The sequence below is a fragment of the Cydia fagiglandana genome, chromosome Z (assembly GCF_963556715.1).
Source record: "Cydia fagiglandana chromosome Z, ilCydFagi1.1, whole genome shotgun sequence".
NCBI classification, from domain to species: domain Eukaryota; kingdom Metazoa; phylum Arthropoda; class Insecta; order Lepidoptera; family Tortricidae; genus Cydia; species Cydia fagiglandana.
Window position 1 is genome coordinate 37,930,830 of NC_085959.1, and position 24,577 is coordinate 37,955,406.

At 42.6% G+C, this 24,577-nt stretch overlaps 1 protein-coding gene across 1 annotated transcript in view; it reads right to left on the reverse strand.

Moving 5' to 3' along the window:
- Positions 1 to 24,577, reverse strand: part of LOC134678646 (serine/arginine repetitive matrix protein 2) — a 176,201-nt gene continuing 151,624 nt past the window's right edge. Inside the window, exons 7-11 of the mRNA XM_063537292.1 lie at positions 23,173 to 23,357; positions 20,264 to 20,374; positions 8,277 to 8,452; positions 3,117 to 3,243; positions 1 to 2,564 (exon numbers count right to left, since the gene is read on the reverse strand). Of these exons, the coding sequence (XP_063393362.1) occupies positions 1,357 to 2,564; positions 3,117 to 3,243; positions 8,277 to 8,452; positions 20,264 to 20,374; positions 23,173 to 23,357 (1,807 nt within the window). The 3' untranslated portion in view covers positions 1 to 1,356. The remainder of the gene's footprint in view (positions 2,565 to 3,116; positions 3,244 to 8,276; positions 8,453 to 20,263; positions 20,375 to 23,172; positions 23,358 to 24,577) is intronic.

Here is a 24,577-nt window from a genome sequence, read left to right on the forward strand (position 1 = left end):
CTGTTCGATCGTGTGCAAGTTGGTTAGCCGCACGCACGACGCAGCTATGAGTGAAAGTGAGAAAAAGATAAGCTGTCCGGATCAAGGTAGCGGTCCGGTACGCACGCCTGTTAGCACTATAAGTTTGCACCGGCTTGGCAGTGATAACGTATGACGTGCAGACAGTGTAGATGGACTCTAATTTCGCTTTGGCCTCTATTTTACCAACCTGACAATTGTCACCTGACACTCAAGCTGCCTTAAAAAAATTACTAACCTTCATGAAAAATACCGCAAAAGGAGTATTTTTTGAGCAGCTAACCCCACAGGGTCGCCATGCGATGTAAAACAAATTGTCTATTGGGAACTTATCAGCGTCGGATGGCTATTGACAAATGGGTAAACTGATCGTTACTAACATATTATTTTACATAAATATACAACGATATTAAAAGGCACGAGCGACCCCAAGTATCGATTACGATACAGGCGGCTTCTGCGGAATCGCCTGTTATGTTTAATCCTAATACGATTTGAAAAGTACACTTCGTCAAGTTCTTTCGAGTTTAAGTAATTAATTCGAGTTTAAGGCCTAATAATTCGCCCTCAATCCAAGTGTAATAACGTGTACTCTTCTTAAATTAAAAAAATAATAATAAGAAATGGTTGACACGTAGAATGCGTGAGTCACAAGCCCACTCCACACTCGTGTGCGAATCGCACAAGCACGCGAGTGTGGAGTCGTTTTTTTTCTGCGAACTCTGCTGTGTGTGTGTATGCTCTGCTCTGCTGTGAGTGCTGTGACATCTGCTCACAAGTGTGGAGCGGGCTACAAGAGTGGCCCTATTGCACGCATCAAGCGATATTATGTTGGAGTGGAGCGTCATATGCAGTTGTCAGATTCCGCCGATCGAGCCGATAGATTCACATTACATCTTATTACCTAACTTAAGCTAAATCATACACATTTATACTCTGAAATTGTACCAAGCATCTTGCATTGTTTTATGCTTTTGACACGGCATGTGTCTTAGCTGCACTGGCAGAGGCTTGTAGCAAATTCGTGAAATTTCTAAAATAATGAGTAGGTACCTACCTCCCGTGAACACGGCCCCGGATTGTGAGGCCCTCTCGGGCCGTCGGCTCGTGGTATTATGCATTTTCGTCATCGTTTTCGTCACTGATAAAGTCCATCACAGTGTATGAATATTAAGGAATATTAAGGTCGCACAATCGTTTAAATCAGGAATTGGGATATGTTGAATGTTTATTCAATTATTTTGGCAGATAATCCTTAACTAATATGGACCTAATTAGAAACCTTTGTATAGTAAAATTGGCTAAATGTATCCATGTTTACAAGTTGTCGACATCGGTTCACATAGGTGTTGAAAGCTGGTGCTTTGAGCGGTCGATCCCGACGTCGATAGTTGTCACTTTCCCGTCGACCGGCGTAGTGGCTTCCACATCAGTGTCCGGCATGACTATGCACATAAACGTTTTCCCACTAGTAGCGTCTCTGGGGTAGAAAGTCATCGGTATGAACCTATCGCTCGTGCCGTCAACATACGCCGCTAACCTCGAATACACTTCGGGGAAGTGCTTCTTCAAAGTCACTCCACGTTTTTCTAGTTCTAGAAGAATATTATTGAAACAAATCTCTCGGAATTTGTGAGCGGTAGCCGCGTTCTTCTCCCCGGCGACTTCTAATTTCGATGTCAGGATGAGAGTCTCTCTGTCCTCCGGCGCGGTCTTGCTGTCCCTCCTGTAGCGCCGGCGATTCTGTTCTTGGATAGAGGCGGTGACGGACTTGCTAAGTCGAAGCTTCGCGCAGCGCGACACCATCTGCCGTTCCCATTTAACGGCGCCTTTAGTCGGTACCTCGCTAATAATGCAAACGGCGACGTATAATATCACCCTGGTTTCAGGGTTGTACGCTTTGCATAACCTCCCCACTTCTGTGTATAGTTCGACGCCCATCTCGTTCGGCTGCAGCGACGACCATTTCACGAATTCCGGTTCGGTCAAGTACTGGTAGCCGTGGGTGACGAATTTCTCGGCGGCGTCGGTGCTCGTGAAGAATACCTTGACGACGCCGCGTCCCTGGGCTAGGTATCCTTTATGACCGGCATTGCTTATTTGGTTGCGGGAGTCCTCGTCCTCCTTCGCCGCTGATATGATCTGCCTGCAAAGCGCGCTCGCTCGCGAGTGTAAACACAGTTTTCTATGCTTCTCCCAATGCGCTCTCCGGCACTCCTTAGAGCAGTACATGGTAGAGCAGTTGTGACAAGTCTTGTAGTGTCGTTTCGCGTCTGCTAAAGGTGCCTTTGAGCCGCATTTGGGGTATTTGCACTTGACGACGGGTTCTTCGGCGCTGTTCTCTGTGAGTATAGAGGCGAGCGAGGCGCGGGACTCGTGGTGCGTGGACTGCAGTTCCATAGCTGCGGGCCGGAGAGCGTCGAGGCTGGTGCGGCGGTCGAGCGACGCGCTAGGGCACGCGAAGGGCTCACTCCTGCGGCGAAGCTCGCCCATCGCCGAACGCGAACGCACATGCATCGCTGCGGGGGTATCAACTGAATTCTTGCCTGAAATCACATGGCACACATAAGTCGACATCTACGTTTTATTAAAAATCAAATCACATGAGATGGTCGTGATCTTTGGACTCAGAACCATTTAAATAGTAACATGTACCGGGCATTGGCATACTAAACGTTTCGTGCGGTGAATGCGAAACCGATTTTTCTGCGTTTCATCTTTACGCTCACTTTGAAAGTTATTGAGCTCTAAAAGCGGTTAAGCATTCCCCTCTGGCGTAAAGTGAGGTCATATTTGTTTTTGAATCATAATAATCTACCCAATGAGGTCTTAAAAACAAAATAAATAGCACGAGAAGGACGGCATAAATCCGAATCACCGCTTCAAATAACAGATGATTTTGATACAGCTATAAACTTTCGAGAGTACTCTCTTTACACCACGTCAGTACGCCAATAGAAACACAAACACTAACTACGGGGCATCGAAGCCAGGGTACAGTCACATGCGGCGGTCCAAATAAATAATACATAAACAATAAATGTGTGTGGATGAAATAAGTAAGAATTGGAACGGCGGGACTTACATATCGTTCCTACCTGGTCGGTCGGGGTCGGGGCTGGGGTCGGTAAAGGAGCTGGGGGCCTCGCTGGGCGTGCTGACGAAGCGAGAGGCGGGGGAGGCGCTGCTGTGTCCGCTGCTCGCTAGCTGCTCGTAGCGGGGGCTCTGAAATGTTTGAACAGCGATTAAGTCTTCGGATAATAATAAATAGTTGAGAAACATTCGCCGAAGGCCGCTTTTGCAGATTCTAATTCACTTAATGTATGTGTGGCTGACGTGATTAAAGCATAGCATATAAATAAGCAACAAAAACCCTGTACATATGTAAACATAATGGACGTGGCGCCACTATGATGAGACGTAAACTGTAAATCCTGTGAAATTGACTGACGCAAATTTCTCGGAAGTTTCATGAAAATTACACAAAAAACATACAAAATGTAAGTTTTAGAAACCGAAAGTTTAATTTCACACACAAACTTATGAGAAGTTTCCGAAATGATTTCGTAATATTGGAAACTTGGCGGCACTTTAGTAGAGTGGCGTCCTCGGCAGGCGGGTGGACTAGGGTTGCCAGATGGTCGGGATTTAGCGGGATTTCCCCGATTTTTAACATGTGTTTCCGATTCCCGACAAAGTGAAAATTGACCCGAAAAACAGCTTCACGTTATAAAACAATAATTTCAAGTTCCGAGTCGTCAAGCGAGCGAGCGACCCGCGTCGAGCGTATTGCCAATAATGAAAAATATCGTTGTTTTTAATACAATTTTATATTATTTCCCGATTATAGCGCCTTTTGATCTGGCAACCGGTAGACTGACATCAAAGGCAGCTGTTTTACTTCACTTTTGTTTTAGTTGCTGCTTGAAAAAACTTTAATTAAGTGCTTTCTGAAGAGGGCTGCCCAAGTGCCCACAGTGTACAGTGTGAAACAGTATGGAAACCCATAAACACACGTTAGTGTTTATGGGGTTATAGCAGGGGTCGGAAACCGGTATTTGCACCATACTAAAATACCGGTATTATTACGTTCGTTTTCGTTCTTTGGTTCATTATTTCATTTTTAATGGGACAATCTAATAATACGTAGTTGTTACCTAAATACATGATTCAGTCCTATCTAAAGAGCATAAAATAATTCAAAATATTGGGCAATTTCGGGGTTTTAAAAAAATACCGGTTCCGAGCCCTGGGTTATAGTGATAACTCACTGGCTATTACTATCATGCTTTGTTGACTTCGGATGACCTTTGGAGACAAACAGCTGCTAAAATTTGCTTCGTAGAGCCGAAAACGACAACGTGTCGTGATTAGCGCTGAAAGGATTAACGCTTTCCAACATTAATTAAATGAACAACAAACATTAATTAAATGTAAAAAGGCTTTTACGTTTGCTTCTATGTGGTCGATTCCAACATCCGATATCGGATCGGACAATGTGCAAACGCTCTACTGTTTTAACCATCTGTATATATATTGTGATACCTAGATCACTTTTGGCTTTGCCGCCTAGGTCGAGGACCTAGTCTACTTCGCCTTTCGGTAAATGTTAATCCAGGGTTCCAGGGCGAAAAGTGATGAAACTGATGAATATTCTAAAGTAGGAACGTCTCTCCCATCCCCAATGTATTTTGGAATCTCTATTTCGACTAATTCAATTGCATTGGCATGTTTTGATTCGTGCAATTCGTGGGCGGCTAGCAACGAATTAGAATAAAGTTACTTATAGAAGTCTGACTGGAGCTCAAAAACAATAGAATTTTATTTTAGCCAGTTAAAACTTTTAGGTATTCACCAATTAAAACTTTTTTAATAGCGGGAAATTATGTATAACTTTGAGTATTATCAAAGAGATATGGGCGAAGTATATTTATTTCCGTTTAGCGATATTTATGGAGAAGGGATCATTTTCAGTGATTATGTGTCAGATAAGTGTCGATGCATGCATTATTTTTCGAAGTCAAAAATGTTATATGTATTCGAATAGTTCTGAAAATGGACTTTAATCTGATCGGATTATGGGTGATTTCCGGATTTACCCAATATTATGAAGTACTCAATATTAACCATATACCCCTTAACTACACTACAATGACATATTTAGTGTCCATATTTGGGAAATTTTATTCTATGTCTACTCAGAATCATACGAGCTCTTTCGATCTTAAAAGGAGAAAAAGTATCCCAATTTTTCTATTTCTATCATTCCGTCACTTTATACTTTGTATGATGGTAACGGAATGGAAGAAACGAAACATGTATGGAAATTTTGGAAACAGTTTTATTCTCATTAAGTATCGAAATAGCTCGTATTTCTGAATAGATTGAACTTAAAAATTCCCATATTTGAAAAAAGTAGGGCACTGCTTAAAACAAAATGCCCCAGTTACGTAGTGCCCAGACACAGTAATTATCACCATCGCACAGCACAATTCGCAAACAGCGCGCGTTCGACAAACAAGTCTATTTCAATTAAAACCACACGCATCTATCAAAGGCAAAGGCACAGAATGCCATCCCAACTTATTTCATATATCCCATATTAAAGTATACCTAATTCATATATGCACGCAAACTAATTAACGTAACAAATCAAACGACCTGCACAGAATCGTAATTTCGTAACATCAAAGGCAACTTTTATTAAAAATTCATATTGAATTCGCAGAGATCTAATAACGAGACATATTTTTTCTTGAAACTTCGCATTGCGTTTTTAACCGACTTCCAAATCCCAAAGGAGGAGGTTATCAATTCGGTTGTATGTTTTTTTTTTTATTTTTTTTATTTTTTTTTATGTTTGTTACTCCATATCTCCGTCATTACTGGACCGATTTTGAAAATTCTTTTTTTGATTGAATGTATATGCATACAGATTGGTCCCGTTTCTATCAAAACCCAGTTCTGATGATGGGTTCCATGAGGAATCGAGGGAACTCCTCAAATCTTAAAGGCATACATATAGTGATTTTTGGGTTTTTATCATCAAATTAAGCATATACATCCAAAAAAGTGACATTTGATGAAGTGGAACTGCTGATGATGACCAGAACGGAACTCCTCAACGACGCATAGTTCACGGTTGGCGATTTGTCCTCTTCGTTATGTTTGTTAAGCAAGTTCAGTTTTTAAGCTACATTTTTGTCAAGCTCGAGTTCTGATGATGGGATCCATGAGGAATCGAGAGAACTCCTCAAATCTTAAAGGCATGCGTATAGAGATTTTTGTATTTACATCAGAAAATTAAGCATTTTCATTAAAAACTGTCGCATTTGATGAAGTGGAACTGCTGATGATGATCAGAACAGAACTCTTCAACGACGCATAGTTCACGTTTCGAGATTTTTCCTCTTCGTTATGTTTGTTAAGCAAGTTAAGTTTTTAATGCACATTTTTGTCAAGCTCGAGTTCTGATGATGGGATCCATAAGAAATCGAGGGAACTCCTCAAATATTGAAGGCATGCGTATAGAGATTTTTGTGTTTACATCAGGAAATTAAGCATTTTCATTAAAAACTGTCGCATTTGATGAAGTGGAACTGCTGATGATGATCAGAACAGAACTCTTCAACGACGCATAGTTCACGTTTGGCGATTTTTCCTCTTCGTTATGTTTGTTAAGCAAGTTAAGTTTTTAAGCCACATTTTTGTCAAGCTCGAGTTCTCATGATGGGAACCATAAGGAATCGAGGGAACTCCTCAAATATTAAAGGCATACGCATAGATTTTTTTGTATTTTCATCATAAAATCAAGCATTTACTTTAAAAACTGTCACATTTGATGAAATGGAACTGCTGATGATGACCAGAATAGAACTCTTCAACAACGCATAGTACACATTTGGTGATTACGAATTTCGATTTTGACTTGGACTGGGTCCCGGACTCGGACCCAGAACCGGACTCATACCCGGATCCGGTTCGGACCCGGACCCGGACCTGGACTCGGACCCGGGCTCGGACCCGGACTCGGACCCGGACTCAGACCCGGACTCGGACCCGGACTCGGACCCGGACCTTGACCCGGAAAACCACTATGATACCTTAACTAAATAAACCACTATGATTACCTACCATAAAATGTGTAAGTATATAAGTATGATGATGCCAATCTTACTAGCCCCTCCCGCTTAAACCCCCGTACACCGCAACGCATGCGCCGTTAAGTGGGTTAGGTTAGGTTTGAACTGCGATCCTCACAGAACCGAACTGCTATCAGAGAAGTGGGTTAGGTTAGGCTAGAACTACGACCCTTACAGAAGCGAAATGCTAGTAGAAAAGTGGGTGGTTTTACCTCCTTTTCTACATAGTAGGTATACCATCTACAATAATCTTTCACCGGCCCCCATAGAAGTCGGTTTTTTTTTTCTTAAAAATTATATTGGATGGAATCTAATGAATGGATTTTAATTTTACCTACTACTAATGCTATGAAAATGTGAGAAGTAAAATTTTAACGGCTTTATGTAAAAATATAGAAGGAATGATAAAGTCGTTGCTTATCATGAACAGTGGTACAACTAAAAATGAAATGCTATTGCATTTAATATTCTATCTTTTACTGGTAAGATTTAAAGTCGAATGGCATTTCATTTTGTTTTGTGTCACTATTCATGATAAGCGTCGAAGTGTCTTACGTTAAATGTGATGCAATTTTAAATTAAAGATATACCTGTGTCAGAAGAAGGAACAGGCATATTTTAATTGAAAATTGTAACCACTTACATACATTTATATATGATGTCGAGGAAATTAGGCCTTAAGTACATGAAAACATAAAATACACAATACGAGTACATCTTTTATTTTAAAGGAAAAAAAAAGCAATCGCTTAGCGTAGCAATGGCTTCTCAATATTAAACTGAACTGGCACAAATCTGAACTAACAAACTAACTTATAATTGGCCCCGTTTCAACTAATGGATCTAACACTAATCACCTGAAATGCAAATCGGCGTACAATTGTGGTTCAAATGGTTACGTATTGCACAGCTATTTAATATTGTCAGTATCATGTGGCAATTGTCAACTTAAGAAAATATGTCGACGTTCTAGTTACGATGATACTGTTACTGTCCGATTTCTATCTTGTTTTCGATTTTTTATTTGTCAGGATTTTGATAAAAGTTACCATCGATGAAAGTTCACGGAACCATCTTATTTGATACATACTGGGTATTATATTCTTTGATGCTTACCTTTCCACCCATCAAGTAATACGGGCTATGAGCCTTCCTGGGACTCGGCTGCGGGGTGGGTATCCTCGCCGGCTGCGACGGCAAGCCCAGCAGGCTGTCCAGCACGTCCTCCAGCGTGGTCGACCCAGGCGATGGCCGCCCGATGGTCACGAGCGACCTTTGCGAGTCCTGCCAGTCTGCAAGGCAGGCAAGGTGTTAAAGAAAAGGGGGGACAGGTGTGGAGATACCAGGATCTTTGGCCCGATCAGTTTGGCTTTGTTTAATTTTGAATACTTGTATTGAAATTGTGAGTAGGAACCTAGGAACGATATTTTTTTGGAATTATTTGTCCACTAAGGTCCACTGTTATGGTACTAGTTTTTAAATAAAGATAATTGACCAAACATTGGCTAACAGGGTGCAAAATTTTATGATGACAGTTAGGGAGTTTAGTGAAATGACACCTGCCATCGACTGTGGTTGACCTCGGCCTCTTCAGGTGTTTTATTTTACACGGAAACTTTATTCATTTATGTAAACTACTATTAGAATATTGTATTATTTTCAAATACTGATGTGAAAGTAGGCAAAATAGAGAATAGAACAAAATAAATTGGGTGAAAATATATCGTATGGCATTACAATTACTGGATTCAAATTAAATGTTAATCAATGGCATCCCAAAAATTGCAATAAAAATTATATTAAGAACCATTTTCCATTTCGTCTAATCGAATCTGGAATTGAGTATAGAATAGACGCCTAAGCTGGACTCGAAATTGGACCCAAATTCCTGAGTGCGATAATTTGATGATTCTAAATTTGAAATATGTTTTTATTTAGGTGTTCTCGTTTCTATGTAGATTAATGCCAATACATGATTTACTTTCTTCCCGACTACCTACTTTTCGAATACATATTTTATGCGTCAGATTTTGAGATCTCTTAATCAAGACCATAAAACGAAATACACTTGCATGAACAATATATACCTATTAGTAACTAATATCTATTAGTAACTTCTAATGTTAACAATCTAATAAAAGCCAAAATTGACTAAAATTTTGTAAGATCTGGTATAAAGCGAAATGAAAGGAAGTTCAGTAAGAGTTATAAGAAAGTTAGATATAGTAAGAAAAAGAAACGATTATTAATGGTCGCTGTAAGTGAAGGGCGGGGTTGATTGAAAAAAAAAAAAAAAAAAAAAAAAAAAAAAAAAAAAAAAAAAAAAAAAAAAAAAAAAAAAAAATCGGACAGTCGTGCTACTTAACATTACCACCCCCCAGTTGGAGACTTCAATCGACAAATGTACCGTCTGTAGGTAGCACGGCTATTCGAACAACAGGACGACGCAGCGTCCCAGAGGCCGTTCTTATATCTACTACACGCACATGATCATCACTTCCCGGAAATACTTTGGTTATTATGCCACGGGGCCACATATTACGCGGCTGTTTGCCGTCACACAACACCACTACGTCACCCACTTTGACGGAGTCCGTTGCCGTTGTCCACTTCTGTCGTCTCTGAAGTGTGGGCAGATATTCTCTGATCCATCGCCGCCAGAACATCTCGGCCAGCGCATTCGCCTTCTTCCATTGGCGGCGAGCATTGAGGTCAGAGGGCTCAAAGGTCGTCATGCGGGTCTCGCCCGTCGCTGTCCCAAGCAGGAGATGGTTTGGCGTGAGTACGACCGGTTCATCGTGATCAGTTGCTACATACGCAAGCGGTCGGCTGTTCACGACCAGTTCCGCTTCCAGCATGGCGGTGTGAAGAACTTCTTCAGATGGTGCGCGTTCTTTCAGTATAGCATGAAGAGCATTCTTCACGGAGCGAATGAGGCGTTCCCACGTACCGCCCATGTGCGGAGCTGCTGGAGGGTTGAACCGCCATTCAATGCCCTTAGACAAGGCCTCACCTTGAAGTCGCTCGGCGTTCAGGCTTCGTAGAGCGGTGCGCAGTTCCCTGTTCGCTCCTACGAAGTTTGTGCCGCAGTCACTCAAAATCATCGCTGGTTGCCCGCGGCGCGCTATCAAGCGGCGCAAGGCAAGTATGGCAGAATCACTACTCAGCGACGCAGCCAACTCGAGGTGAATGGCGCGTGTAGCCAAGCAGGTAAACAAGACGCCCCACCGTTTCTCCCGGCGCCGTCCAATTGTGATCTCCATAGGACCGAAATAATCGATCCCGCAGTTGACGAATGCTCGTCGTGTTGTGGTAAGTCTTACGGGCGGTAAGTCTCCCATCTTCTGTGGTTTAGGCCGCGCGCGCTGTACGCGGCAATATTGACAGCGCGCAACGACTGCCTTTACAGTCGGGCGAAGACAAGTCACCCAGAACCTCTCTCTTAAGTTGTTGACGACGGTTTCGTGGTTCGCGTGTAGCGCACGACAGTGATAGTGATGTACCAGGAGCCGCGCGCTACGACAGCTACCTTCGAGGATAATCGGGTGTCTCTCGTCGAACGACAACTCAGTTGACGCCCCAAGGCGGCCCCTGACGCGAAGAAGCTCATCCTCGCCGATTACAGGATCCAGCTTTAGCAGGCGGCTGGACCTAGGAAGCGAGCGTCCCGCTTGCAGCGCGCGCAGCTCATCAGGGAAGGAGCGAGCCTGCGCTTGTTTCAATAGAACCCGCTCGGCCTCTTGCAGGATGTCCATAGTTAGTTCGTCCGTTGTTCTCTGCTTACCTCGACACGCGCGTATAAATGCAAGCACGCGTGCAGTGACGCGCACAGCTCGCGTCCATGTGGAGTAGCGTGCCACATCGATGAGCTGATGTAGGCTGGTCTCAGCTGCCACGTGTGCCCTCTCCAAACGCTCAGGATCAGCGGGGGTCTCGTCACGGCTCCAGCTGGGCCATGGTACCTGTGGATTACAGAGAAAGGGGGGACCCGAAAGCCACATGCCCTTGTTGTTAGGCCAGTCCATCCTGGTTGCCTCATCAGCAGGATTGGACTCTGAAGGAACCCAGTGCCAGTCGCTTCGCTTACTTAAATTGTCAATCTCTGCTAACCTATGCGAAACGTATCTTTGATAGTCGCGTGCGTCAGAATTAATCCACATAAGAACTGTTTTTGAGTCAGTCCAGAGGTACAGGTTGGTGATAGCAAAATTTACTTCAGATTTTATTGTCACTGCTAGTCTACACGCTAACACAGCGGCCTGTAATTCCAAACGAGGAATGGATACTACCTTCACGGGGGTCACGCGTGCTTTTCCCCCCACCATAGTACATACCCTATTGCCGCCATTGTCGGTACCAACCAAGAATCCCACAGCGGCGTACGCTTTTTCGCTTGCATCACCGAAGACATGAAGGTCTACCGCCGCTGTCCGTTGCAAACCGTACCATCGCGGCACGGCAACGGCAGATAGCGCTTTCAACTTACTAAGCCATTCGAACCAGATAGCGGCCTCCGTGTCCTTGATGCATTCGTCCCACAAAACGCCTGACTGCCAGACGCGCTGCATCAGAACTCGTGATTGTATCACGCAAGGGTAGACCAGTCCGAGTGGGTCAAAAATGCTCATAATAAATTTGAGAAATTGACGCTTGGTAGGTTTGATCTGACCTTCAACCAATTCCGCCGGCAAACGTTTAAACGACAGATCAAATTTCATACAGTCGCTTGCCGGACACCAGATCATACCTAACGTGCGTTCGTTTTCAGACTTGTCGAGTTTAACACGACCCGGCACCACAACTGGCAGCTTTTCACTCAATTCAGGTGAATTTGTCACCCACCCCCTAATATCAAATCCACCAGCTCGGTGAATGTGGGTGACGTCAGCGATCAGCTGTTGTGCCGTGTCTATCGAGTCAACACTATCTAAGTAATCGTCAACATAGTGTTTATTTTTAATAGCTTCCACCGCCGCAGTATGCGTACGTGCGAACTCCTCGGCGTTTTTATTCAACACGTAGATCGCCGACGTAGGACTGCAGGTCGCGCCGAAGATCATAGAGTTCATCACATAAATTCCAGGTTCACTAGATCGGTCTTGGTCGCGCCATAAAAACAGCTGCGCTCCCTGATCGGCCTCACGAATTTTTACACGCATAAACATGTCAGCAATGTCGGCGGTGAAAGCTATTTCACCCGATCTGAATTTAATCAAAACTCCTAATAAAGAATTCATCAAATCAGGTCCACTTAGAAGGTTATTATTCAAGGACACGCCCTCGTAAGTGGCGGCACAATCAAATACGAGACGAAACTTGCCGGGTTTATTCGGGTTCGTGACTCCAAAATGTGGCAAATACCAAACGGGACTGGCCTTAATACTGTCAACTTTTCGCGCGTAACCCGCATCTAATAATCTGTTTATTTGCTTAGCGTATTCGGAAGCAAATTTGGGGTCACGATCCATTCTTCGCTCAATCCCAGCAAGTCGTCTTAACGCGTAGTTATAGTTATCGGGCATTTCTACATGGTCACGAGCCCACAACAAACCTACTTCCCACTGCTGGGCATTATCTGACACGCGACGACACGTTTGGTTTAATATTTCTAAAAGGCTTGCTACACGGTCGCCGACAAGCCTACTAACCGTCTGACCCTGGTCTGTCCTTGGTATGTGGGTCCGTCTGAGTTGGCTGGCTAGACGGTGGCAGACCACAGTGTGTTCAGAACTCGCGGACGGACAACACGTATTGCAAGCGCACAAAATGGCCCCTAACCTTGCGGATTGCATTTTGTTTTTCTTCCTTGACTTCTGGGGCGGCAAAACTTATTGGCGGGGCGCCAAATTTCATAATCTACTCATACTAGTGCAATGACAAAAAAATAAGTTTTTGGCAAAAATGTCATTTTTGGTACAAGCTTTTATCGCTGAATGTACTTTTCTTTCCACAGGCAACTAATTAAATACTCGTCGAGACAATTCTAAAAACCCCAAACACAATTAGGTCGCGTTGTTCTATCACAGGGTTCCTATGGCCACCTCCTGTCTCCATCATCAGATCAGCTATATGGTACCATAATAATGCATTGTCACCCGATTTATATATGTATGCAAATGTTCAGCTCCATCGGAAACTAGAAAGTACCTAGGTCTAATTTAACTTGCAAGATTTGACCCGTACAAACATATTCACATACTTACATTAGGTATATTGCAAGTTAATAAAAAGCTTGTAAAAAAAGAAAAGGGTATATGAATGAAACGCTGGCTCAAAAAACGACATTTGTTGAGTCATTTCAACTTGATGAATTTGCTGGACTACGCTACGGGGCCATACATAACTTTCTGAGAATGAAGAGAAAAGTATTTGATGAATTTTTAGAAATGCTACTGAGTACCCATGGCGTGGCTATAACCACACGAGCGCACACGGCGCGTCCTCCAAGCGAAATGGCCTAGTGCGGTCGGCGACGGGCGGCTACACGGTTCCGGACCGACCGCTCAGACCGCGGTCGCTGGCGCGCGCTCGCATGCCAAGGGCGTCCGGAGGTCAAACGAAATTTTGTTGGTAACAACTGTCTACACGGTCCGGGACAGACCAAGGCCACGCGGTTTGGGGGCTTGTCGGCGACCGTGTAGCAGGCCTTTTAAGCGCGTTCAGAGTCCGAGTTGGTACGTAACATATTACAAATACCTATAGCTTCCAATTCGAATTGGGCCTTCACTAAGTCATGCAAGTCATTATTATCATCAAACGCGGTCATGCAGTTGACGGATTCAACCTCGCTATCACCAACCCCCCCACCTAACGGGCCATGAACTGCCCAGCCTAAGTAGGTAAGTGAAGCGACCGGGCGACCGGATTTACCTTCGCGGAGCTCCCTTCCGACGATGAGACGCCAATTGTCCTGCCCCAACACCAGCATGGGTTTCGCCTCCCTCATCTCTTCGCAATCCAGGTCCCGCAGGTGTGCGTTTTCTCGAAAAATGCGCGCCGGTACGGTTTGTGTCGGCAAGCTAAGGTCCCGCATCGTACGCACGGAAATGTCATGATTGACACCATTCGAGCCGCGCACTATCACTTTGATCTTGCGAGAGTTATCGTCTTTAGCAAAATAGTCACGCGCCATCCGTAAATTCAGCGGTACTATAGGTCCGTCTGCACCACTCGCGAATCGATCGTCCAAAACCGAGCATGTTGCGCCATCGTCCAATAGCGCGTAAATGCAATGTTCGACTCCTGCACTTGTAACAGTCACAGATACCACTTTTAATAAAGTACTCGCACTCATTTCACTAACATTCGTTAACGTTTCAAATGTATCCGAAGCCGATACTTGAGACGCGGGCGCCGATGGCGGAAGGCTAGGCTGTGGCGCCTCCGCGGGCGGCGTGACCTTTTCTACGTCTTTATGTAATAACTCGTGGTGAGAGTAACTGCACTTATTACACCGTTTTGCACGACAATATCTACTCGAGTGTGTTTTCAAAATGCACTTGAAACATAGTCTATTTAGTTTGACAAGGTCCCAACGTTCATCAATAGGCAAGTTTTTAAAATCGGTACACTCAGTTAACTTATGGTCCGCTTTACACTTAACACACACGATTTTATTGTCATTGTGTTTAGTCTTAAACACTGTCGCGGTTGTTTCCACTTGAGCATGTAGTCGATGAACCGCTCCGCCCGCGCGCACTGGGACCGCAGCCTTATCGCGCCGACCGGCGTGAGATCCTGCGCGCTCTGCGACCGCGACGGCCCGGCTGGCGGGCGCGATGTTTATACTTATAGGAGCGAAATACGATGACGCGCGAGTAATTTGACTCAGGAATTCGACAAACATACTCAGATTTGGGCTCACTCGTAAATCGACGTCGCTCTCGATGTCCCTTTTCATCGCGAATTCACCGTACTGGGCTCGTTGATAAGGCGTCAATTTATTAAGTAAGTCGTTAACCAATTGTGGGTTATTTAAATATCCCACGGCCCTTATACTTCTTAAAATCGCGACGCAATTTCGTACTGTCGTTGTAAATTTGCGAATTTCGTGTCCATCCTCACTAAGTTTAGGCAATTCACGTACTTTCTTCAACGCGCACTCCAAAAGACGAGTCGGGTGTCCAAACTGGTCTTCTAGTGCCTTTATTACCTCTTCTGGATCCGTGGCAGTTCGCAGTAAATCTTGTACGGAGGCCTTCGCTTCGCCGACAAGCGCCACACGAAGGCGCGCCATATTTTCGAATGGTTTAAAGGCATGAATTTCATTCGTACATCGATAGGCTTTTTCAAACCCTAGCCAGTCCGACGCGTTTCCGTCGTACGCCGGTAAGTCGTGCACTTGCCGTGGCACGTATCTCTTATGACCCAGCTTGCTGATGGCCTCCGCTAACCGATCAATATCAGATAGAGGCTGGCTCTTCGGTAGCGGCGGCAGCAGCTGGGGTGACGTCGTGCGCGGCAAAGGCGGTGCGGGCACTCGGGACGGGATGGCGGCTTCATGTTGCGGCGATGGCGTACGCGGTACGGCGGGGGTCGGCGCGGCGGCGGGGGTGTTGTCGAGCCAGCGCGTTACGCGCGCCGTTATTTCTCCGCTCGCAACACTGTGCGCTGCTTCGCCCTCCTCTTCGTCCTGTACCTGTAGGTCGGCCATGTCCAGGGCTAGCTTCTTTTTAATAAGATTTTCTTTTATTTTGGCCACCTCAAGCTCTGCTTCGTACTCAGCGCGTAAGCGCCGTGCATTGAGGGAGGCCTGGCTTAGTTTCGAGCGTTTCGACGTGTAGCTGGCCACGCTGGCGTCGCTCCTCGGCCGCACAGTGACCTCTGTTGCCGGCGTCTTCAGCCCGGACGGCGGTATTTCATCTCCGTGGCCTTTCTGGCCACCCACCGAGGGGGCACGCTCTGGCAGCAAAGATGGCGCGTGCTGTGATACGCCGGCACCCGATGGAGTCCCCAATCCCGAATCTGGCGGCTTCTTTATCATCGCTCTAGATTTGCTACGTGTTCTCCGTTTATTCTCATCACTCATAGCTAAATAATTTCACTTATCCGAACTCGTAGGACCATTTGTAAGTGAAGGGCGGGGTTGATTGAAAGAAACTAAAAAGCTATTGTCCAGAACTACTTTATGTATAATGTCACAAAAGGGGAAACACATAGAAAACACAAAAAACTAGCGGGAAGAAACAAATTACAACGGGATTTTGGCGCGCAAATTACTTATGTAAGTACGTATTATCTCTCGCTATGCGCCGCGAAGACTGCCTCGTGCCGCGCCCGTGCGCCGGTCGGTGCCGGCCAACCTTGAGGTGCGGGGGGCCTCTCCCTTCCCCTCGGCTCGTCTTGGCGTAGCATAGTTATTATTACTTATTTAATAAAATAAATTTCGGACAGTCGTGCTACTTAACAGTCGCTGAAAGGAAAGCGTTTTAAGGTCATTTGGTCAATACTAATTTAACAATTTGTCATGGTTGAACTAGTTTTTATACGACCTTAAGGATCGTCTAAGCTAAGAGAAAAAAAGTGCTCCAAATTTTCCACACATTTTTCGTTCCTTCTTGCCGTCAAATGAAAAGTCTATGAAAGATGGTAACGGAATGGAAATAAGAATCTCTGGACACTTTTTTCCGCCTATCAGTTTCGAAAGAGCTCGTAAATCTATACAAATAACGTGAAAATTCCCAAATGTGAAAAAAGGGTAATGTAAAAAATTAAACAATGCCCAGTTAGATATCCCGCTGTGTTAGCTCGAACCAATATCATAAGAGCGTTATTCATAAACGCTTTACTGGCCTGAATTAGTTATGAATCATTTGTCTTTATCTGTCATTTTGACTTATTCATTTGTAAGAAAGGGATGAAACATATTTTAACAAAATTAGACCCGTAAAGTTTTATGAATAAGGGGGTAAAGGTATTTCGCTGCCGGCGTTACTACTACCACGAGCTTACAAACGTATCAAAGCCTGTAACTTAGTTGGAAATATAGCAATTCACACCCATTCGAGCTTATACAACCATACAATAACCAGCTTATACCCATGTCGACGCCTTCAAAGAGACGGGATTTCCTTGGAGCAACGGTCTCTACAGTGTGTTTTCTGTAACAGGAGCAATAAATTAAACTGTAGGCTGTACTCCTCAAACTGACCAATATTTGTTCAGCAACTTTTGAAAATAACTCATGGTTTGATTTTTATTACACTTTAAAGTTTATTCTAAGACGCAATGTATTGCAAATTTTGTCATGTTTACAGCGTGACAAGCAACGTCAAATTACACACTGATGTCAGCGTACATTGAAGGCAATATTTATTTTGTATAAAAAAAGAGGAAGTCTAAAGGATTCATAATTTTTTAAAGTTGCTGAACAAATGTTGGTCAGTTTGAGGAGTACAGCCTTTAGTTTAATTTATTGCTACTGTTACAGGATGCGCCCTGTATATATATACTGCAAGGGAACTTTTAATCCATTTCTGTTCACAGATAAAATACACTAGAAATTCTCATAAGTACGTAGAAAATATACATATATATATGCGAATTGCCATTTTTTTATACATTTTCTATGAAGTCGTGGTATTTAAGCCGTAGACATTTCTAATAGCTCGTACGGCGCCACGATACCTATATATACAGTCACAGAAAATATACCTATATATTTAATTGATTAATAACGTATTATTTGTAACGTTTTCTGCCTCGGTGACGGCAACGCCATCTTTCAGCGACCAATGTTAATCATATTAGTTAAAAGATATTGTGAAAGTTAGCGATATGTAATGGACTTACCCAACAACTGCTACCACTCGACTCTTCAAGTTAATAAGTACAATGTGCTGTGCTAAATAACAAAAACAACTCAACATAACAAAATAAATAAAACGAAAACAATAAAATAAAAACGAATATATTTATTGATAATTATAATTATGATATATCTTACTAACATTAGGTACTACGGATTCATATTGCGAATACACTATTATTAATCGTGATTCTAACAATTCTAACATATAAGGTACCGAGATTCTATAATAAAGGCATAGACAAATAAACTACAAATAGACGAACGAAGTAAACAATATATCGTTATATTATTCCAGCGTCCGGTCTAGATGGCGCTGCATGAAGCTTTTCATTTTAGAGTTACTGCAAAAAGAAAGGCGTCGTACAGCGACATCTAGTTCTGCGGCCAAAACTAATTCATAAAATATCGTTCAGCCGCGTACCTCTAAATTAGATCATTAGTCAAAGATAAAAGTAGCCGGATCTACGTATTTTGGTCATATATATTAGGTTAAGACAGCTATGTAACTATACTGAAGTTTAGAGAGCTATACACTGACACGAATACGAAACGGTTTAAATATCACTTCTTTTCAAATGTCATACATATGTTAAAGTTCGTTTTTTCGATTGAACGCGTCTCGCGCTCTCGGCTCATATCGGGTGCAAAAAGGTTTTTCTTACACAATCAGAACCTGTATAATTTACTCAGAGACTTACACGCAGTCCCAACATAAATTACGAGGTGATTTAAGTAGAAGAAACTTGAATGAGAGTCTTGACTAACCACCATCAAAATGGTTCTGAAAAACCGGTTTTGAAATCGGACATCAAACGAAACATACAATATTTTGTGACCTTTTCAGAAATAATTTGAAGACAAACCAAAGTAAAAATAGCACCTTAAACAAAATTATAGCAACATAACAATTATTTACAAAACTATTTGCTAGCAATAAACTAATAACTAAAATAATTATTTTGGGTTAAACAAATGAAAAAATAAATACTCTGTACAATTGGATGAGATATTTCTAAGAAAACTGGTTACCGTGATACTGAAATTACATTATGGCATTACTCTATAACAAAATGTAAGTATAATAACTATTGACTAAAACATAATGTGTATCAATGTTTAACCACTAATATGTTTCTGAAACCTTTCAACAGATTAACCTAGGGGCGGCTATAAGATAAAATTTAATAAAAAATGCTTCAAAATTGCATAAATGTAGATAACAATAAAACGTAGTTATAATATTATTTAACTAAACAAATAAACCACTATAGACGTACGCAGTTGAATGACTCGCGGAGTGGTTTCGATAGAGCTAGATGGCGCTCTCGTCGCCCTTTATTTTATGGTAACCAATATTGTCAAGTCTGGCAAACTTGAGGGCCAACCGCGTTAGCTATATCAGTCGATACGCTTCACGCCGATATTCAGCGCCATCTAGATTCCATGTCTAAACACCTCTAAGGTAGATAGTTCACCTCGGCACGTCTATTATAGTTCATCTGTCTATAATACAAGTAAAGTCATGTGCCGGCTTCGCAACGGAAACCGGATGCCATTCGTAAAGTTTGTACTGGCAACATCTCATAATGGTGTCAACGAACCGTTCGTTAAATTACTAACAGCAACAAAAAGGTGCATAATAAGAAATTGGGCCGTAAGAATAACAAAAGTATAATGGTAATAAATTTTAGCAGTTGCCATCTAGTAACTTTCATGTCTTTGAAACTGAATAAAAATCATAAGTTACACACTACACAGTGATGAGTGCGCCTCAAGAAGATATTCTTGCAGTAAGGTATCATTTTAGTCTTTGTGACAACCCTAGACGCATACAATGTAGCGGATGGTGTGTCCCTATCCGAGCCTCTGTGACCTTGAGCGCGCTCTCCTCTGCAGTGACGCATCTATGCTTTGTTATCCTTACGGCCAAAAAATAAGACTAAATACTACAAGCTCGTGTTCTTGAAATTCACAATACATAAGACACTCGTACAACACATACAGAAATATGATGCCAAAGTGCACTGTCACAACAAAAATAACATACATAAAAAATGGTCCTGAGTCACATTCTAAAGCCGAAAATACAATTTATTTAGCCAGAATGGCATGTCTAATATGAACGCACAGATGAAATTAAAACTAAAATAAGACTGCAGGTTTAGATTTGCGCGTAACATAAATGCATTGTTTGTCAATGTGCGTTCTACATGGCGGGTTCCCGTTCGGAATGTGTGTCGTGGTTTGTATCTAAGCCTGCAGTGGATAGTGTGGTGTGATCACGCTCGCTCACCAGGCGCGGCGCGGTGGTCGAGGCGGAGGGACGACGGCGGGCGGGGGTGCGGCGGGGGCAGTGCCTCGGACACTACCAGCGGTGTCTGAGGGGAGTCCAAAGGCTTCGTACCTGGAGAAAAATTATTATATTAGGTACTTTAAAACTGTATGGGTTAATAGGAATATGAGGTTGTTAAAAAGGCACCGCACTTCAAATTAAAATAAACAGAATTAAAATATTCTCATCTGTCACTTGGAACCGCTTCACTGCAGTGCCATCTCGGTTGAGCTTTGTGCGTATAACCTAACCTCATTTCATTTACTTTGTGTCATTGGCGGATTCAGAACTTTTTAGAGGGTCTTGAATCCAATGATGTTTAGATAGGGACCATAATCTTCTTCATGGAGGGACTAAGATGCATTTAGTGGAGCTTGAGGCCCTTAGCTCCCTCTTCGTAAGTCGACTTGCGAGTGTGTTACGGGTCTATTAAATCGCTGTACATTTAAGACCTTCCTATACTTAGGTACTCTTTGATGAGTCAATGAGGTATTCCCACTGAGAATAGTGAGAATTGATATTTTTCCTAAAGACTTACACGCAGTCCCAACATAAATTACGAGGTGATTTAAGTTGAAGAAACTTGAATGAGAGTCTTGACTAACCACCATCAAAATGGTTCTGAAAAACCGGTTTTAAAATCGGACATCAAACGAAACATATAATATTTTGTGACCTTTTCAGAAATAATTTGAAGACAAACCAAAGTAAAAATAGCACCTTAAACAAACAAACAAACAACAAATGAAATGTTACTGAGCACTTTCCGGTCGGTGCTACAATTGCTACATCTATTGTCTCTTGACAGTACTACTACTGCTACTTAAAGTACTGATAATTCCGCTACTGGATGCTAGATGTCGACTATGAAAATACTAATCTTTTTGGTATCGAAACTAATGGAGTGACCACTCTTTTCTTACTACCTATATTTCTCTATGGTTTCGATTGGATTTTCATCTTGGTCGGGCAGTGCAAACAGCAACACTCTTAGCTGACCATCGGTAGACCTTATGCCTTTTGTCATAAGGTTTACCGATGGACAGTTAACAGTGTCTGCGATGGTATAGTTAATTGAAAATGCTCCGCTCGTTCGCGGACGTCATATAACATTGTGCAGTTTGCACAATCCCAACGAACAAAGCGCGGCCCGGGGCCTAAGGGAATTGTTTATGTGTTGCACAATGGATCAGCCCGCTTTGCCGTGTCTACATTGAATCTCAACATATAAAACAGTCGCATTATATAGATAGTGATCTAGCCGAGTGGAAATTGATTGTAGAAACGTTAATAAGAGGAGCCTAACGCAAAATTGCAGTTATATAAAATTTTTGCACTAATCTAATATCTCTAAACGAGCAATTCTTGTTTATTGATATATATATATCTGGGAAAGGACTCTAACGATTTCGATGTAATTTGCTATATGTGAATTTTAGGGGGCGATAAATCGATCTAGCTAGGTTCTTATCTCTGGGAAAACGCGATTTTTGAGTTTTTATATGCCTTAATATAAAATACCTTATAGCCACCGGGTGCTTTGACAAGCAAAATTTTTATGAGAAGTACATTTAGTACAAGAAAGACTGTGAAGTGGTTGACTGTGAAGTAGCATGACAAATACGAAAGTTTCCGAGAAAATACGATGTAAAACAATTATGCACTACAACTGTATCACGTGTTATTGTCAGTCACATTTCCAACGGAGATTAATCCACATCATCCGAGTTTAAAGGAAATGGAACGGGGCCTTTGACCGACTCCGAACAGCGTTTAATTCTTTATTTATCTAGAAAGTATCTCTACAATAAATTACAATAAATTGAAAAAGTAGGTATGACTAGTAATAATAAAGATGCTTTTCATCTTTTCTATTATTGTATAGGTCGCCCACTTGCTGTTACTATTACCCATTACTCAGGCGGGTGACAAAATATTTGCGCGGTGTTTTTCTAGCTAAGAAGCTAGCTTGATTGAGCGACTAAATCTTGTTGAATATTGAATTTTTATTTACTTATCATGCTTAAAAAAATCAATTAAAGCTTAGAACTTCCCACCCACGGCCCACGGTTCTGCCCGTAGCACTAAACCTCAATATAATTTAAACCATTTTCAATTGGAACAGAGTTGGATTTTTTTTGTTTCGTTCGATTTGAAAACACTAGAAATTTAACCATATTTCCTTTAAATTAAAATGGCAATTTTTTTTGTACGGTAGGCCTTAGGAGGATATAATTAGAGCACATAGGTAGATATCCTGCAGGGCCAGAATTAATTTGGTACCGCTGGAGAGATGAAGAGTAAAAAGTCCTTAGCGAACTCGGCACCGTCGATTGGGCAGTAACTGCTTTGGACAGAGAAGCATGGCGATATTTGGTGTCCTAGATCCATTTCGGGTCGTCGCGCCACAACTGTAAGTAAGTAAGTACTTCTGGACCGAACTTCACCGTCTGAGCGGCTACCGCGAAAACCGAAATTCGCAAATTGCGGGGATCTTTCTCTTTTACTCCAATGAAGGCGTAATTAGAATAACAGAGAAAAATCCCCGCAATTTGCGAACTTCGATTTTCGCGGTAATAGCCCTGGATGTCCTAGTATCGCTGGAGAACCTTAGCGAACTCGGTGCCGTCGATTGGACAGAAACGCCAAGAACGGCTTTGTCGAAGCATGGCGGTCTTTGGTGTCGTTGGCTAAGATCTACTTCGGGTCGTCGCGCCACATCATCATCATCATATCAGCTCTTTATCGCCCACTGCTGAGCATAGGCCTCTCTTCTAGTACGCCACTTGTACCGGTCCTGACCTAACCTCATCCAGTAGTGACCGCCACAGATTGCTGTGAAAATGAGATGAGAAGTATTAAGCACTTACCAACAAAGGAGCTCTCAAGCCAGAAGAGCTTCTGGCTGGATCGCGGGGACTTGTCCGCGTCGCCGTTGGCCGGCTCCAGGCCAGACACGTAGTGGACAATGGCCGACGTGACCTCCTTGATGGACGACTGGATCTCTTCTGAGGCCTTGGTGGCCGCAGCTTGCTGGAGGAGCGACGAGGCTAGCCTGGGGAAGAGAGACAAGGTTAGAGACTTTTGTCGATCTTAATTTTATTTTTAGGGTCGGTTGCACCAAACCGCCTGTTAAAGCGTTCGCAAAATATTATTGTATAGGAAGTTTCTTAAATCTCTGCTTCATGACGTTGATCAGCCTGTTGAGTGGTTGGTGCAACAGGCATTTATTCGTTATTTATTATTTGTATGGAGCCAGGCAGTTGCAATAACTGACAATACCTGCCATTGTCATCCTAACAAAGTTTTCAGTGGAGTTGCATTGTGCTTCTCAAATTATTCTTAAACTCATTGACCCTTTGGGCCGATACTTTGTCCTTTATTACATAAACGGTAACTAAGCCATGAATGGTTTTCAATCTTACATATTATGAAGCAATTTAGTTGCAGCTTTGTCATTGGTGGGCTGAAAACATTTTAATTTCAACCTCTAACCGCCCACGAATCAAAACTTGCCATGGCAAATACAATTTTGATTTGTCCAAATAAATATTCAAAATACGATAGAATCAAAGACCTTTTTATAGGCATCTGGGCGGGTAGAGGATAAGACTGGGAATTAGAAACCCTTGACAACGGGCGTAGTTGAAAGCACTGATAGAAACACTTACACAAGTACCTGCTTGAAGTAATCTGCTTAGAATCATTAAACGGTGTTTCGCTAGATTTTAATGGGAGGCTAAGCCGGCGGTTGCCGGGGCAACCGACTGATTATTAGCGCTGTAGCACTTGTAACCCCTGTAGTGCTGGCAAAAAAATATATAACAAAAATCGAATACCTTTAAACGAGAAATTCTTGTTTAAACGCTATCGATAACGTACCTAACTTACCTTCTATGCATCTCGCTCGTACTCGCTTATTAATGCGAGCGAGATGTATAGAATAGTTATTTGTTTTACAAGGGGGCAAAGTTGTTGTTTAACCGCTCGTGCTAATATTGATGCCCGAGCAAGCGAAAGATTCCAAAATTGAACCACGAGCGTAGCGAGTGGTTCGAAAATGGAATCTTGAGCGTTGCGAGGGTTTCAAAGCACGAGGGTTAAACAAAATTTGCCCCCGAGTGAAACAAATAAGCAAATATTAAATGTAAAATATCAAATAAAATCCAAATGAATGTTATTAAATATTTATCATCCAAAATCATAATTTAAAAGTAAATTCTACCAGCAAACATAAGAAAACAATTTAAAATTTGCATTTGATTACTTTGCCTC